Source organism: Xiphophorus couchianus, chromosome 21 (genome assembly GCF_001444195.1).
Source record: "Xiphophorus couchianus chromosome 21, X_couchianus-1.0, whole genome shotgun sequence".
Lineage (NCBI taxonomy): Eukaryota > Metazoa > Chordata > Actinopteri > Cyprinodontiformes > Poeciliidae > Xiphophorus > Xiphophorus couchianus.
The window spans coordinates 12048728-12064422 of NC_040248.1; the positions used below are offsets into that span (position 1 = coordinate 12048728).

Sequence of the window (15695 nt, forward strand, 5' to 3'; positions counted from 1 at the left end):
GATTTAACTTGCTTTGGTATGCATCCCAGGCTCCCTGAAGTAAGGGACAGGCATCAGTCATGAGCGAATAGATTTTTTTTTTCTTTCTGCCAAGTTGCACACCAACAATTTCACACAGAAAGATTTTTGTGGAATTCCAGATGATGGATGTCCTCTTCTTTCAAAGCTCTCCTTCAGGCATAATTCAGGAAATGAGTCATTTTCACACTGGTCACATTTTGGAGAGCAGGTTTAAAATGCGCCTTGTTAATTTATCACTTTCAGAAAGTGCTCTGAAGCATTAATTGAGATTTTTGGGGTTTGTGTAGCACCATGGGACTTGGACTCCTACAGGAATGTTAGAGTAAAAGCTTTTTCCATCCATCTCAGTTCACACTCTGTCGACCTCTCCATCTTACATCAATTGCTGCTTAATGCTACCTTTGAAATACAACGCTCTGCAATTATAGACGGCTGTGTTTTGAGGTATCGGATTTCAATTATGAGGATTGCAAATGTTTTGTACATGTGAATATATGCAACAATACCCAATTAGTGTCAAATCTAGCTGGACTTGAAGTAATTTAATCCCTGTTCTGTTCTGCTTTTTCTTCAGGTGTTCCTACATCGCCTCAACCAATACGCAGCCACCAAAATCGACAAAAACATCACAGAGGAAACGGTGAAGGTAAGCAGACTGGTGAAATAACGCTGAAGGTAATTAACTTTTGCCCTCAACATTCCAGAGAAACCTTATTTATTCTATACCTCAATCTGTGAAAAGTTTGGAATGACATGCAAAACTAAATCGGTCCTAGTAAGGAGTGTTTTTTTTGTGTTTTTTTTTAACTAGCCAAGTTCTGAATGGAGAAAGATGTAGGCGATGCAGGAAACGGCTGCAAATATCTAATCTATTTATAAATGATTTCGGCTGTAGGGTAATAAAGGATGCTCCGCCGCTGTGGGAGCCTCTCTGTGAGCTTGCTTACTTTTTGAGGTAAACAGGCATTCAGAGGATATTTACTGCACGTCCGTGTTTTGGAATATGTCCCCGTGTGTTAGGTTTTGTTTGGGAACATGCTGTGCAGAGAGGGTTTTTTTAGATAGCAGGCAGTTATTATGGCTGCAATGTCACAGAGGGGCAAAATGACATCTACTCCTCCAGAGTTAAAACCCGATGATCAAAGTTCCAATTTTATTTTTTTATTTCTGTTGGTTTTGTTTTGTTTTTTGTTTTTGCTGTTTGCATACCATCTTCAACATTTGTTTTAACCCCGAAAACCAATGAAAGAGCTCTGATTTTCATGCTTTGATGTTATTTAAGCAGACTGTAACATCAGGGTATACTAAAATTATCGCAAGACTGATGAGGAAAAAACATCATTAATCTACCCTGCTTTTCAAATGAAGTCATAACCCATAAACGTATAATTACAAAGTGGAAGGGGAAAAAATGGTTTTCAACTTTCAAATAAATAATTTATAAAAAGCTTCCACCTTTGTGTAATTTTATTTTTGTATAGATATATTTGAGAATGCATAAACAATCAAAAGTTATAATCAGTGTACAACAGTAAATTCTATTTTTAATTGAAAAACAAGCTACAAAAATAAATAAGGTTTTATTCTCAAACACCCTCACCCTTGCGGAGAGCAAAGGGATGGGTGTGTGTGGCGCATACATGAGAATGATTGATGGCGCTAAGGCCTTCTTCCTGGTTCTGATTGGTTGTTTCTGACAGAGCTATGTATTTTTGCAGATTGCAGTAGGAACAAAGGGAGAAGGCAGAAGAACTTGATTTTTTTTGTCATGGCATAGTGACAATTTTGACAAATCTGCAAAAAACCTTTTTTTTTAATAAAAGTTGCATACTGTAACTTTAACACATTATTGCCACAGTGAATCACAGTTGCTTTTGTTTTTAGTTAAAAATGGAGCATTTTCACCTGTCAGGTTTTATTCTCCAACATTGAGGAGATTCTGGCCATCCATAAGGACTTTCTCTCCATGGTGGAGGAGCTGCTGCAGCCTGACCCTCATGCTCACCACGAAGTCGGCCGCTGCTTTTTGCACTTTGTAAGTAGCTTTTTTTCTCCTCTTCTGGATGCTTTAAATTTGATTCAGTTTTTGTAATCTGAAAACTTCCTCCAAAAGCAAACTAAGGTCTTCCACAGCACAACGGCAAATAAAATAATACTCCACATGTCATCAATTAATCTTTCTGGATTACTCATGATGAGACGGTGCGCATGTGTGACATTCTGGATGTGGCTCTGATATACCGATCAAAGAGCCAATATATCACATTACTCTGATGCAGAGCCTTGAGGCGTACTGGCATGTTATAGGTTTTAACGTGTAATAAATCTGAGCATCCTTCTGTTGGACTTCTGCTCTCCGCTGTTGGAGACAGGTGAAAAGAAAGACGATCTATCTGCGGTACAGATGGCAGAACGTTTATTATGAGATGATTTGATTTAGGGAGTGGGCTGCTCTTCAAAGCTAAAAACTGAAAACTTATGACTGTAATTCAGTCAGAAGTCATCATGTGAGTGCACAGAGATAAAACATATTAGACACTGCTCTTCTGCAACGCTGTAGAAATCTTTTGTTCATGCAAGAACTTTCTCATAAAAAAATAATCCAGTTAACTGTTGATAGATGATAATTGGGGTAATCCTTTGAGTTTCACGCTTGCGTCAGTTTGTCTTAACTCGTTTGAACTACACCAATGGAAACCCCATGCTAAATTTATTAAAATTTTTCCAGGAATAACATATTCAGTAAAGATATTAATGCGTTAACTTTAGAATTTTATGTTTTGTAAGGACCCGACTTGTTGTTCCGACCTCCGTCTTTATCGCTGGGGCTCAGCAGCCTGCCTGCAGACGGGGATATTTTCATTGGTCTGCTGTGACTTTGTAGTCAGTGATTTAGAGGCTGTGTGATCTGGTCTCGCTGTCGACTCTCAAAGACAATGGAGCATGGGGTGTCATTTGAATAGCTTTGGTGGAAAGTTGCTGGTCATATTGCTTCAAGACAGATGACAGTATATGATGGAAGACCCGACCCCTCCACCCTCCATCTCTCAGATGCACGCACAGACTCTCACCACAAAATACATTATGTCCTTCAAGATGAATGAAAAGAGTTTCACAATGTACAGTATATGTCTGCTCAGTGTTATGATATGCCATTTTTCCTTGGGGTTCTCAAGTTCAGCAGAGCCTTCAAAATCCCTACAATGTAAATAAAAAGGTGAATTAACAAGCAATGCAATACTGAAGACTTTCTAAAAGTTTTATTTACTAAAAAGCTTTGGTGTTTACTTTCATTTTCACACATGCATTTATAAGCAATAAATCAATAAATTGCATAATAAATTAAAATGAACTCGATAAATTGAAATGAGCTAGATAATTTTCAGCTGCATGCTAGTTTGTTGTCATTGTATCTCTCTCTTTCTTCCAAAGAGACTGGATGATAAAATGTTTCACTCCGGTGCATCGACTGACTCCTCCCCCTCTCGTTTTCTTAAAGTAATGGGCTCGACACTTGGGAGGCGATGTCGTTCCCTCTCCATTCATTACCTATGGAACGTGCGCAGTGAGGCGACTAACACGTGCGTGCCTCCTGCCAAGCAACCAATGAGATTTGTGCAAGCTATGTGATTGGAATAAAAAGAAAAGTTTAACTGCATCCTAAAGGACTGAAAATTAATGTGACAACTCTGCCTATGGCGTGTGCTTGTAAATCTTTTACCAGCCCTGTTTAGTGAAGATATCTAAAAGGTTGATTCTGTTGTGAAAGTATGTTAGGTATATCTACTTCAAGTATTTTTGCCCAGGACCAAATTTCTTAACTGGATGGAAATGTGGCGATAAGGCCATAATTTAAAAACTGAAGAAGTGCTTTAGGAATTTCAAAATACTGATGACATTTACCGTAGTTTTAGCATAGTTTTTAATTTTAGTAATAACAACTCCTTTTGAAGTGGCTAAATTATTGACAAGTATATTTTTAGTGGTTATATCTGTGCTCGTCACAGAAAAACTAAAACTCTTTTAAGATATTGCGAGTAAATGCTCAATTAAAGTGTCAGGATGATTGAACATTTTTCAAACTGCATCTCAGAACATTGAGGGTCTAGTTTACAGTGCTGTTTATGCCCTTATTTCTTTTCCTTTTGTCCAACAACTTTGTTGCCATTTTTCCTCTGGCTCATTTTGGCTTTCTCTGTGTCCCACAGAAGAGCCGTTTCCAGATTTATGATGAATACTGCGGGAATCACGAGAAGGCCCAGAGGCTGCTGCTGGAGCTGAATAAGATCAGAAGCGTCAGGACATGCTTACTGGTGAGAGACGTAAACATCAGTGCGTGAGATGAAACATAGATGGGCTTTATGCAAACCGTGACCAGCAGACAGACACTGGACAGCATCAAGGCCGGCCTGAGACGACTCTACCCCATTTGTGGGCGGACCTCTGTTTCCTGTCCTGCTGTTCCCGGGAAACTTTCACTTCCACATGGGAGTATCGTGTTCCCAGAACAAAGGATGGATATATCCTTAGTTCCAGTTCACAGAATGCACTCGCATTTATTTGCTGCTAAGCTTTAGATCTTGTGACTCCCAGTTTTTTACTGCTCATCATCACTTCATTCTCTCTTTTAAGCTTTTTCTTGTTGGCAGCTTGGACACATCCAGAAAACTGAACTTTGCTGCACTTTTATGAACCGATTGATTTTGCTGCCTCTGATACAAACTTGTGACCTTTTGTTAGTCTGTAATTGATAGACTGAAAGTTTCAAATTGTCAGTGCAGATGCTTTACCCGTCATCACAGAGCAGTGGCACCACAATCTGTGTCTGATTGATTCTTTGTTTGCAACTTTGGTCATGGTAGCCAGAAGAAGCACAATATTAATTGACATTGATTTATAGCCTTGACCTTTTGGGGACCAAGCCTTCCATCTGGCCCGTTTGGGTTTCTTGTTACTCTCCAAGCTGCACACAAAGCGATGTGTTACTATACCTCGACTTACCTACTGGGAGCTGTAGTGACCAGTGAGAGGATATCCATTAACCTCCAGTAAACCTTTGGCTTACTGCCTGCCACAAAGTTTAGCTTAGTGCTTACACTGTAATGCATGAGCACATTAGCTAAATTTTGTGTTAGAGGGGAGGTGAGAATGATCATTACTAGCTGACCTTGCAACCTTTAACTTACAACACAAGGGTAGGGGTCGCTTTGATCAAGTGAAGGTCTAACTCTTAATTTAGCTGCTAGTAGGGGAAAATTTCTGACATTCTGACAAGGCTTTGATGTAACCAATTCAGATTGCAGCTGAAATTTTAGCAGAAACATCCTGGTCATTTTTATTTATTTTAGTTGAAGAGGTGAAGTCACTTTGCATGTGAAAGATCAGTTGCTGTGAAATTGAGTTTTACTTATTTAAAAGACAAAAGAAGTCATAGTTGTTGCTTAAAGGTTTTTAGAATGTTGTATAAGCAGAAACCCTGTGTATTTCTTAAATAATGTAGAGCCTTACCTCAATTCTCATATTTCTGAAGCGCTGCCGACATTTATTAAGAGCTTAGAAGGAAAGAAACTCATTCTCTTTTACACCTCTTAGCACCCGAAAAGAAAAACACAAATGTCTTGACGTGTATTTTTTAATAGCTTTATGTGTCTCTACTCAAAACACCTGAGGGATACTAAAACTTTGTGGTTTTTTCCCTCAGTGACAACCTTCACACTGAAGACTGTTATTGTTAGCTGAATCAGTAGAATGTTTTGATGGCACATTAACTTAGAAAATGCTCAGCTATTTTAGACAGTACTCTAAATGATAAATTACATTAGACATAGTGAATAGTCATGGAAAATGAAAATGTAGATTATAGTTAAGTCAGCCTTATTTGATTTGATTGTCATATCAAAGCCTAAGCAAAAATTAGCTATTTTTCTGCAAATTTGGAAACCTCTTCTATTTAGTTATCTACTGTTTCTTCTAAGCTCTTTGACAAACGCTGAGTAAAATATCTCAGTAACACAAACCAATCTTCATATTAATTTCATGGTAGAAACGACATAGGTGGGGACTTGGATTTTAATCTCACTGCAGTTGCAGAAACAACCACTTAAAACTATATTTGTCCTTGAGGTTTGGTGCTTGAGTGTCATAAAAATCTCATATGATCAGGGCAGAGAACGTGCTCGCATGTTAGCCACAGACAAGGTCTGTTGAATTTATTAGCAAGAGTAATGGAGAGCGGGCATTTATTTGTGCTTAACAATCGCCTCCCTGCAGTGGCAGTTTTGGATTTGGATAAAATGGATGGGGTGGCATGTTCCAAGGAGACACCATGACACACCCATGAAAAGCTTATTTGCATGTGAAGGCAGTGGGGACTCGCACCCCTCCTGTGATGTGCACAGTAATTTTTATTTATTAATTTTTTTAAAGGAGTTATGAATGTATTTATGAAAATTCTTACATGTTTAGGCTGCTCAAACCTTATCTGAATAACTCCACACTGCTTCTTAAAAACAAAGTAAGATTTGTGAAATTTTGCTTGTAAAAACATGCAGAAAAAAGTATACTTTCAGTGCTTCCTTTGCTTTATGAACACAACTGATATGAGCGATCAGTCCATCTGTTCGTCCATCTATTTATTTGTTTAGTTATTGTTTCAGATAAGTTACATAATAGAAACATTTTGAGAGAGTAAGGGTGTTTTGTGTGCATGAGGAGGGGCTCACCCGTATGTGAAAGAAGCCACTGTGTTCATGGCAGCTTTACAGTAACGATCACACAGAAGTGTCTTTATTAAATGACTTCCAAACATTTTAGTGCAGTTTAGTACAGTTTAATAGTTATTCTTCCAAAAATTCACTATAAATATAATCTCAAGGTGCTTTTGTAAAACAAATACATCAAATTCATATTCCAGATTAAACCGTCAAAACTATATAAACTTACCACGTCCCCTAGCTGTTAAGCTGCTGCTGTTACATATTCCCTCCTGCTAAATTTAAGCATTAATCTATTTCCACATTTATTCTTTGAACATAAATGTAGTGCTGAAGGAAACAACTTATTAATCTTATCAAAAATAACTCCCATAATTAATCATTACTCTTACATCAATGGCTTGCATGTGATGGAAAAAATGTTTCAGTGATTAGAGGCTTCGACCATTAAAACCTAACAGATCCGGCTAATGATTAACCTGCCATCCCTCTTCTCTGCTGCAGAACTGCATGTTGCTGGGAGGCAGGAAAAACACTGAGGTCCCACTTGAAGGCTACTTGGTAGCTCCCATTCAGAGGATCTGCAAGTACCCGCTGCTGCTCAAAGTGAGTACAGCCCTCATTTTCTCTAGACACTGAGGGGTCTTTGCTTTAGTTCAAAGGCTTAGCCACACCGCCGCAATATTACAAGACCTATCACCATTGCTCCTTGCCAGCTGTTCATCCAGACACATTGACTGGACTCATTCACACCTGCTCACCCGCTTCTTAGCTCAGACTTTTTCCTTTTTCTGTATGAAACGTGAGTGAAATCCAATGCGTTTTCAAAGGCTGTGTGTCTGACTAGGTGATCTGAGCAGTCCCATGTCATTCATCTTGTTGAGATCTATTAATTCACCCAGCATTCCCTAAACAGCCACTAGCATGTGCACAAGGATGCTATAATAATAAGGAGGGGGGTAATCTGATCCTCAGCCAGTTGAAGGTTTCCAGCTGCTGGGGGCCTCCCCTCCTCCTTAAAGTGACACAGATAGCCATCAGTGGCTGCAAAGATATCCAGAAGAGTGTAAATCTGCCCTGTGGTAGCTGACATGCTGAAGCACTGTTTAGACTATGAGGTTCCCATCACTATTGGTAGGCTGCGGCAGGCGGTGGCACAGATCTGAAAAGCTACCGGAGGGGGAAAAGTGAAGTGGAGAAGAAAATGTGAAGCAGTTTTCTTACAGGGTTTTCACGCCTGATCTAAACCATGAGATTAAGCAGCTGATTTATGTCTCCTGAAAGCAAAGCAGGGTGTGATTATTTTTCTCTGTGTACATGCCGCTATTTTTAACTTCAAAGGAGCTGCTGAAGAGGACCCCGAGGAAGCACAACGATCACGCGCTGGTACAGGAGTCCCTCCAGGTGATGAAGGCTGTGTGCTCCAGCATCAATGAAGCCAAGAGGCAGATGGAGAAGTTAGAGATTTTAGAAGAATGGCAGTCCCATATCGAGGGATGGGAGGTGGGTCTCCATCAAGAACTTACATTTGTTATTGCCTGTTTGTGTCAGTTTCATTTTACTTTACTTTAACTTGCCCAAGGGCTTTTATTCTAAATCTTCAGGTTGTGTCTGCTTCTCAGCCACACATAGTGCCTTGCATTCTACTCAGTGTTCAGGTCCAACAAACTTCAATACATTTTACTGAGATCGTATCTTATTGACCAACACAAGTCAAGGATTGAAGTGCAGGATTGTGAAGTGGAACAACTAGAAACTCACTATTCTTTTATGTGAAGTAACTTGAGCTCAGATTGGGTAAAGTTAGAATCTTTGATTGAAGTTTATGTTTTGCAGCAAATTCTGATGCAAAACATAAACTTCTTATGTTTTGCATCAGAAAAACATACTTTGATTGGACCACTCTAACACATGAATATGATTTGATCCAAGTCATTCTGTTGCAGCCCTTGCAGTATGGGTCACTGTCCTACTGGAAGGTGAACCTCCACTCAGTCTCAAGTCTGTCACAGTGTCTAACAATAATTAACAGTTTGAAACATTTCTTTATGGCTTTAGTATCTGTTTTTTTTTTTTAAATTAAATATTTTTAAGCAATTCAGTATATGGTTATTTTTTTCTTTCATTTGATGTCTTGTAATTTTTGGATTAACTTGTGTTATGATTGGTGTTTTATAGGAAAACTTGCCTTGCCATTTATCTCAGGCAAGGCAGCTGGATTATCCTCCCCACAGCATGATGCCACTACAATTTCTCAGTCTTTCAGCTGTCTATATTTACGGAGATCACATTAAACACAAGAAGTTTATTGTTTAGCAATTGGATTACTTTTGCAGGGAGTCGTTTGCCCTGGATTGTATATGTAGGCACCGGAGTAAAGGGGTCTCAATGTGAAAACACAGCACACTTTTAAGATTTTTATGATGACTTTTAAAAACATGCATCACTTTCATTTCACTTCACAAAGGTGAACTACTTTGTGTTGATCTATCATAAAATTAGTTAACAAGGTCCAACAATGGCTTATGGAAGAAGTAGTAGTATTGGAAAAAAAGTAAGAAGATGCAATTGACCTATTGTATTGAATTTGGGGTTTTTAATGGAGATGATGGAGAAAAGGAGCAATGATTGTTCTGAGATGTGTAAGTTTTTGGATGTGTTGTTTTTAGTTTTAGCAGAACATATTGTTGTGTTTCAGTGTAAAATCTGCTGCAGAAGCATAAACAGATGTGGAGTTATTCATCTTGAGTCGATCATCTTCACTGGCCAAAAAAAGGCTAAGCATCTTGTTTATAACTGTGGTTTCCATTTCAAATCTAAATAGAAATAATCACACAATAAAAATCCAGTACATACACAAATATACCAGGTTAAGGAAGCACTAAGTCTAAGAATAGTGCCGTCAGTGCTGGGCTCAGAGTTGGGTGGGGTGACATTTGTACTCCTGGCTGCTGTTTCTCTGCGGTTTCTCCCTTGCACTTTTATTAATTACAAACATTAGCTCATTCTGGACCTGGACCATCTGGACGGCTGCACCCCAGGCTCACCAAATTGCAGGTCCCCTGAAAGAGGGGGAACTACAAACTAGAGAGGAAAGGATGAGAAGAAGAAGAGAAAAAATGAGGAATGAGTGATGGTTTGCATTTTGTTTTTCCTGTGTGGGTGTTTGAGGAATGACGGAAGGGATGAGAGGAGAGGTGATTGTGAAAATTTTTCCGTTCCCGTTTCCCCTGTCCAGAATGATTGCTCATTAGTGCTGACCTGCTCCACTGTTGGCCTGCCTCAGGGGCCTCCTAGCAGGTTCGCGGACATCGCGTGGGAGAGACAGGGCGATGGCCCGCTGTGGTCACAACTGTGATGACTGCCAGCGCTTGGCAGGACTGTGATTGCTGGTTGGTCAGCGCTAGAAGTGTCTGTGTTTTGTCAAAGTTAGGACATGGTAATGTTGCAATTTTAGACCTTGGTGTTGTAGTTTCCATTTGGCTTTCACCTAGTGTTCTGTTCTGTTGTTTCGTTAGATAATCTGCAGTGTTTCTGTTTTGGGGTTTACTTTGGAAAGATTCTCTCATCCTTGGCCTTGATTAATTGATTCAAGCCCAAGGATTCCTGTTGTTTCCTTTAAAACACGCCTGTGTGCAATTGTTTTGCTCTATAAAAATACTAGGGTTGTCAGCATTAATGTGTTAACGCAAGTGACTAATCTGAAAATGTTAACACGTTAATATTACATAATGCAGATTGGTTTGACCTAAAAGTCTCTTGGTTTTCCCTCGCAGAGTCACCTCATTCACAGCAACAGGTGATGGTCTCTTTTGAATCACTGACTCCACTTCCTGCTCACTCCTTGTAAAACCTTCCCTGAACTCATGAATGGGCTTTGCTTCACAATTCTTTCAAGGATGCCATTATCGTACCTATTTCAATCCTACTTTTTCCTTCCACTTTTCCTTTTATTCAACATGCTTAGATGCAGCACTTGAACAATCAAATTCTCTAGCCGTGACCTTTTTTGTTGGTCTGATGTTTTGTTTAGATTATCCAACAAGATGTATTTGTGGTTTACTGTAGATATAAGACACAATCACCCAAAGTACGTAAATAAAAGCTTGAACTAAATCACAGTAATGTTTGAAATCTTTTTGAAGGTGTAAAAAAACAAAAGTAATTTTGTCCTCCAATTTGCTAGACCTTGATCCTTTCTCTTGATGGTTGTTGCCTTTTTTATGTCTGGTAGTTGGTTGCCTACATTAAAACTATGCTAAAAATTAGGCTATGGTGCTTAGAAGAACTTTGACTCAAGCCGAATTAACCTTAGTCACAAAGGAAAGTTGTCTAGAAGAGAACAAGCTTTCTTTTTAATGTGTCAAAAAACGCTAAAGGGTAACACTTGGCTTGGCTTAAGGAAATTTATTTTCATTGTCTGAGATTGTTTGATGTCATTGTTGGCTCTGAATGATCAAAACAAGTTTTCTGTCTGGTGTGCACACATTCACTTGCTACAAATTAGTTTAACATCTGGTCAAAAGCCGTGAGAGACGCACACAAAAAAAAAGCATGGAGGAAGGAATAAAAGACACAGAGGAGCAGAGACGGGGGCGGGGGGAAGTGAGAACTGCTCATAAGAAGGAAAAAGGAGGAGAAAGGGCGAGGAAAGAAGGAAAAAGCCTAAAAGGTTTTGGCCTGCTCATGTCTCCAGTAGGAGGAAATGCTTAGCACATTTTCTAGCTCTGTGCACATGTGGGGCTATTTTTAGCTCCAAGAGAGGCTGATCAAACAGGGGCGCACAAATTCCCAGAGCGCACAAAGTTTAAGGGAAAAGACAGCGCACTTCATCATTTCGGCAGCAGGATGCCCAAGAAATGTGGTGACCAGGCGCGACAACGCAGCGCGTAGCCTGGCTGAACGGGATGTTATTCTTTAGGCTATTAACCACCCCATGTTTAACGTCCCACAGCAATCTGCTCGAAGGAAGCAGGGAGTGTTTTCACAGACCCCTGAGAGAGGGAACAGGAAAGGCTGGGCTATGTAGACCCCCATCTGACCAGAGCTATATCTGCACATGAGAGATATTGAAACTTTCTCTGTCATAGTGATTTCTATAAACTATTCATCTCCATTTGATTTTTTTTTCCTACGCTGTATGATGTTGCAGCTACCATCCACTTGAGATTTTATGTGATAGCATGAAAGACAGGGATATGCAAGAAAATGCTTTTACAAAAAAAAAAAAGTGTGGCATGCATTTGCATTCAACCTTCTTTACTTGTATACCCTAAAATAAAATCCAGTGCAACCATCTCTTTTTAAAATCTGGTCAGTAAAGAGGCTCCAGCTGTGTGCAGGTTAACCTCAGTATAAATCCAGCTGTCCTGTGAAAGCTGTTCTGTTGGTTAGAGAACATTAACAAACAGAATCAAGAAGGAACACAGCAGATGAATCAAGTTGTGGAGATGACTAAAACACTCTTTCAACTCAATAAAGTGAAATGAAGTAACGTCACAAAATGTTAAAACAAAAGAGTATATTATAAATTATGAAAGTACTATTTGATTTGAAGTGTTAATGTAATCCTTCTTATTTTTGTGCTTGTCTCCGCGCTTCCCTCTCCTCCAGGGATCCAATATCACAGATACGTGCACAGAGATGCTGATGCAGGGCGCCCTGCTAAAGATTTCAGCTGGAAACATACAAGAGAGGGTTTTCTTCTTGTTTGACAAGCTTCTGGTTTATTGCAAGAGAAAAAACAGGTGAATCTTCCGTTCTTTTATCACGAGTGTGTTGTGTCCATTTTTACACTTCTGTGAGTTTTAACGCAGTTAAATGCAGTTTCCAGTTGAATGGAAACTGCATTTACAGTGCAGTTTCTGTCTATGTGTATATTTCTAGAAGCAACGGCTTTATAGTGCTTCCTGTGGAGATACGTTTTGAACAAGTAGAATCATGAACGTTTACTTTTATAAAAATAAACATACAAAAGTATATGAAGCAGTTTATTTTTGTGGATACAGTTGCAGCCAGTGCTGCTTCGTTGATTATTTGTTGCTTATATTCAACATAAACATTTTCTTTCTTTTATTGAATTCAAACAGCAAATGCATTTATTGTGTAGGAAAAGGGGGAAAATACAATCAAATGTGTTCTAAAAATTTTAAATTTTCAATAAATTTGATTTATTAGCTTACTTAGGCAGTCTCACTCAAACTTATTGGCAGTAAGTGCCCTGGTTAAGACTGGAAAATAAAACTGAGTTTTATTAAAGTAGAATAAAAACCAGAAGAAAAATCTAACTTTTAAGTAGAGTACATTCATTTTATGGTGAAACAAACTCACCAATTTATAGTTTTTAAAATCAGATCAGTTTTGTCTTAAGATTTGTATTTACTATTGCATGATTGCTAGATCTAATGTCTTTAAGTCAGTCTTTAAAATGGAAAATACAAGAAAATATGCTATTTAAGCAAACTAATGAGAATAAAATTTAGATTTTAGCAGCGGACAGTTCAGGTGGGACTGGCATAACAAAAGACGGTGAATATGTGGGAAAGCATCTCATGGCCAATGTTAAGTACAGAGGAGGATCTATGATGCTGTGGGCATCCTGGATCCTTTCTTCTGGTCTCATCTGTTCCGCTCATCGGCTGGCTTCCTAAAGGACTTTAGGTTTATTTTGTGTCTGCTGAACATTTTCTGTGTTGACCCCTCCACATGTTGTGGATTGCTGTCAGACCCATTGATGACTGACTGAGTTTTCAGGACTGGTTACCAAACAAAGACTTTATGATCCCAAGTTCTCCACAAAGCAAGCCACTCAAATTCCGAAAGATTAATTTTCTATAAGCATCTTAGTCAAGGTTGCCATTGACCGTAGTTGAGATGTTGTATTTAGACAAAGAAGTTAGGCTATGTAGCCATTATAAAGGGACAGAAAGATTTGACCTTTCAAGTATAACCATGTGGCTCTTTTTTTCTGTTTGAAAGGCGTTTGAAAAACAGCAAAGCATCTAGCGAAGGCCCACGCTACCAGTTCAGAGGAAGAATCAACACTGAGGTGATGGAGGTGGAAAATGTGGACGATGGCACAGGTAAACCCTGCAACAAAAAAAAAAGCACCACTTCAATTATATTTTCTGATTTCTACTCCTCTTGCAAAGCTTAAATAAGGCTTCAAATTAATGCAAAGAGGTGAGCAATTTAGTCATCGGCTTAAACTGTGTAATATTACTTTGTTAGTGGTTAAAAGGTTATTTATCCAACAGCACTTTTACATATCCTTGAGACTGCGCTACTGCTTGTTCTGGATGAACTCCTGCGCTTTGTGACTCTTGGCCTCTTGCAGCCGCTGATTATCATTTATATTTGTAGATTTCATCTTCTCCCTTCCAGCAGACTTGGATGGACAGTCAGGTTTTTATGTTTCTGGTGGGAGATTGATAGGTTTGGTTCTGGAGAGAGCATGAGAATAAACATGTGAAGCAGGCAGCAGAGCAGAAACTCACGGGTGTTCTGCACCACAGACAGGAGATCTCTGAAATCCAGGGTGACAGGAGTATTTTAGCTGGGATTCCTGGGTAATGAAAGTGCTTTGACTTTTTCCCAGGCCAAAATTTGCTGTCTGGGTTTAAAACCAACACCCTCGAGGAATCTCATACATAGAACACCACACTATATCTGCTTTTAGCTATGTTTAAAATTGATGGTTATTATAATGTGCTTTTTGTTACTTGTGAAAAAAAGAGTTCAGCTAGAGGGTATTTGAATTGTTCCCCAAAAGATAAAAAAGAAATCTAATTCAACTAAATTTCAAGGTATCAGCTCAGTCTGTTTTTGTTGTTGATCATCTTATAGTGCATTCACACTAGCCCTGTTTAATCCACTGTAAGCAAACTAGTTCTTTTGCCTAGCATGGCCAGTTTGCTTCACACTTTCATTTTCCAAATCAGGGTGTAAATGTGCAATAACACTCTAATGTGGACCAAATATTTAAACTCTGGTCCACCTAAAAACCTGGGCCTTGGTTTGGTTGAAGTGAATTTGCAGTTCGAATGCATATGTGGATGCAGGTGAACCAGAGGCCGCTCCAAAAGTAGGAAGCAGACATTGTGCAGGACATTCAGGGTAAATATAACCAAAACAAACACAAGCTCTAGAGGGTAATATGACATGTGTTTTTTGGGGGGGGGGGGTTTCCTGCCAAAGACAAATCCTACAGACGTTAAATGTAACGCTACTCAATTTTTGTTTACATTTTGTGAAGGAGGAAGATGCGCTCAGAGGTTTTTGTGTCTCTTCCTTCCGTGTTTTGCTTGACACAATGTAGCGGCAGCATTATGTCTGACACTGATGTTGACGTTATAAAAAAGTAAGCAGCTTGTGCATGCAGTTGTTTTAAGGCACTGCCTGGTTGTACTTTAAAATACCAGGTTTTGCTAAGACTCTTTTATTAAGACCACCCCATTACGTTAAAAAAATCAACTGGAATGCGGATAATATCTACAGGATCTCTGAGAGGTTTTGCTACAAAGGCGATTCGTTCCCCTTTATGTGTAACAGAGCATGAAAGTTCCAAAACTCTCCGTCTCATAAGTGAAGAATCTCCAAATGACTTGAGGATCATCAAGAAATGTTTGGACAAATGTTACACAGTGTTCTTCTTGGTTATTTGGGTTGGATGTCATTTCCTTTTTTATTGTTGAATCATGAACACTGACCTTACCTGAGGCAATGGGAGACTCCAGTACTTGGGATGATTTTCTGGGTCTTTTGTGACCTCCTTTATGAGTCATCAATGCTTCAAGTAATTTTGGTGATGCCACTCCTAGGAAGGTTCACCACTGTTCCATGTTTTCTCCACAAATAGATAATGACTGACTGTGGTTTGCTGGAGTCCCAAAGCATCAGAAGTGGCTTTCTAACCCTTTCTAGATTAACAGATGTCAGTAACTCATCTATTCATGAATTTTA

General features: G+C 39.1%; 1 protein-coding gene across 1 annotated transcript in view; it reads left to right on the forward strand.

Annotated features, from left to right (window-relative positions):
- The window catches only part of prex2 (phosphatidylinositol-3,4,5-trisphosphate-dependent Rac exchange factor 2), a 101165-nt gene that overhangs the window by 18572 nt on the left and 66898 nt on the right, over positions 1-15695 (forward strand). Inside the window, exons 2-8 of the mRNA XM_028005291.1 lie at positions 596-667; positions 1934-2056; positions 4230-4334; positions 7239-7340; positions 8076-8237; positions 12348-12481; positions 13713-13816. Coding sequence (XP_027861092.1) covers positions 596-667; positions 1934-2056; positions 4230-4334; positions 7239-7340; positions 8076-8237; positions 12348-12481; positions 13713-13816 — 802 coding nt within the window. The remainder of the gene's footprint in view (positions 1-595; positions 668-1933; positions 2057-4229; positions 4335-7238; positions 7341-8075; positions 8238-12347; positions 12482-13712; positions 13817-15695) is intronic.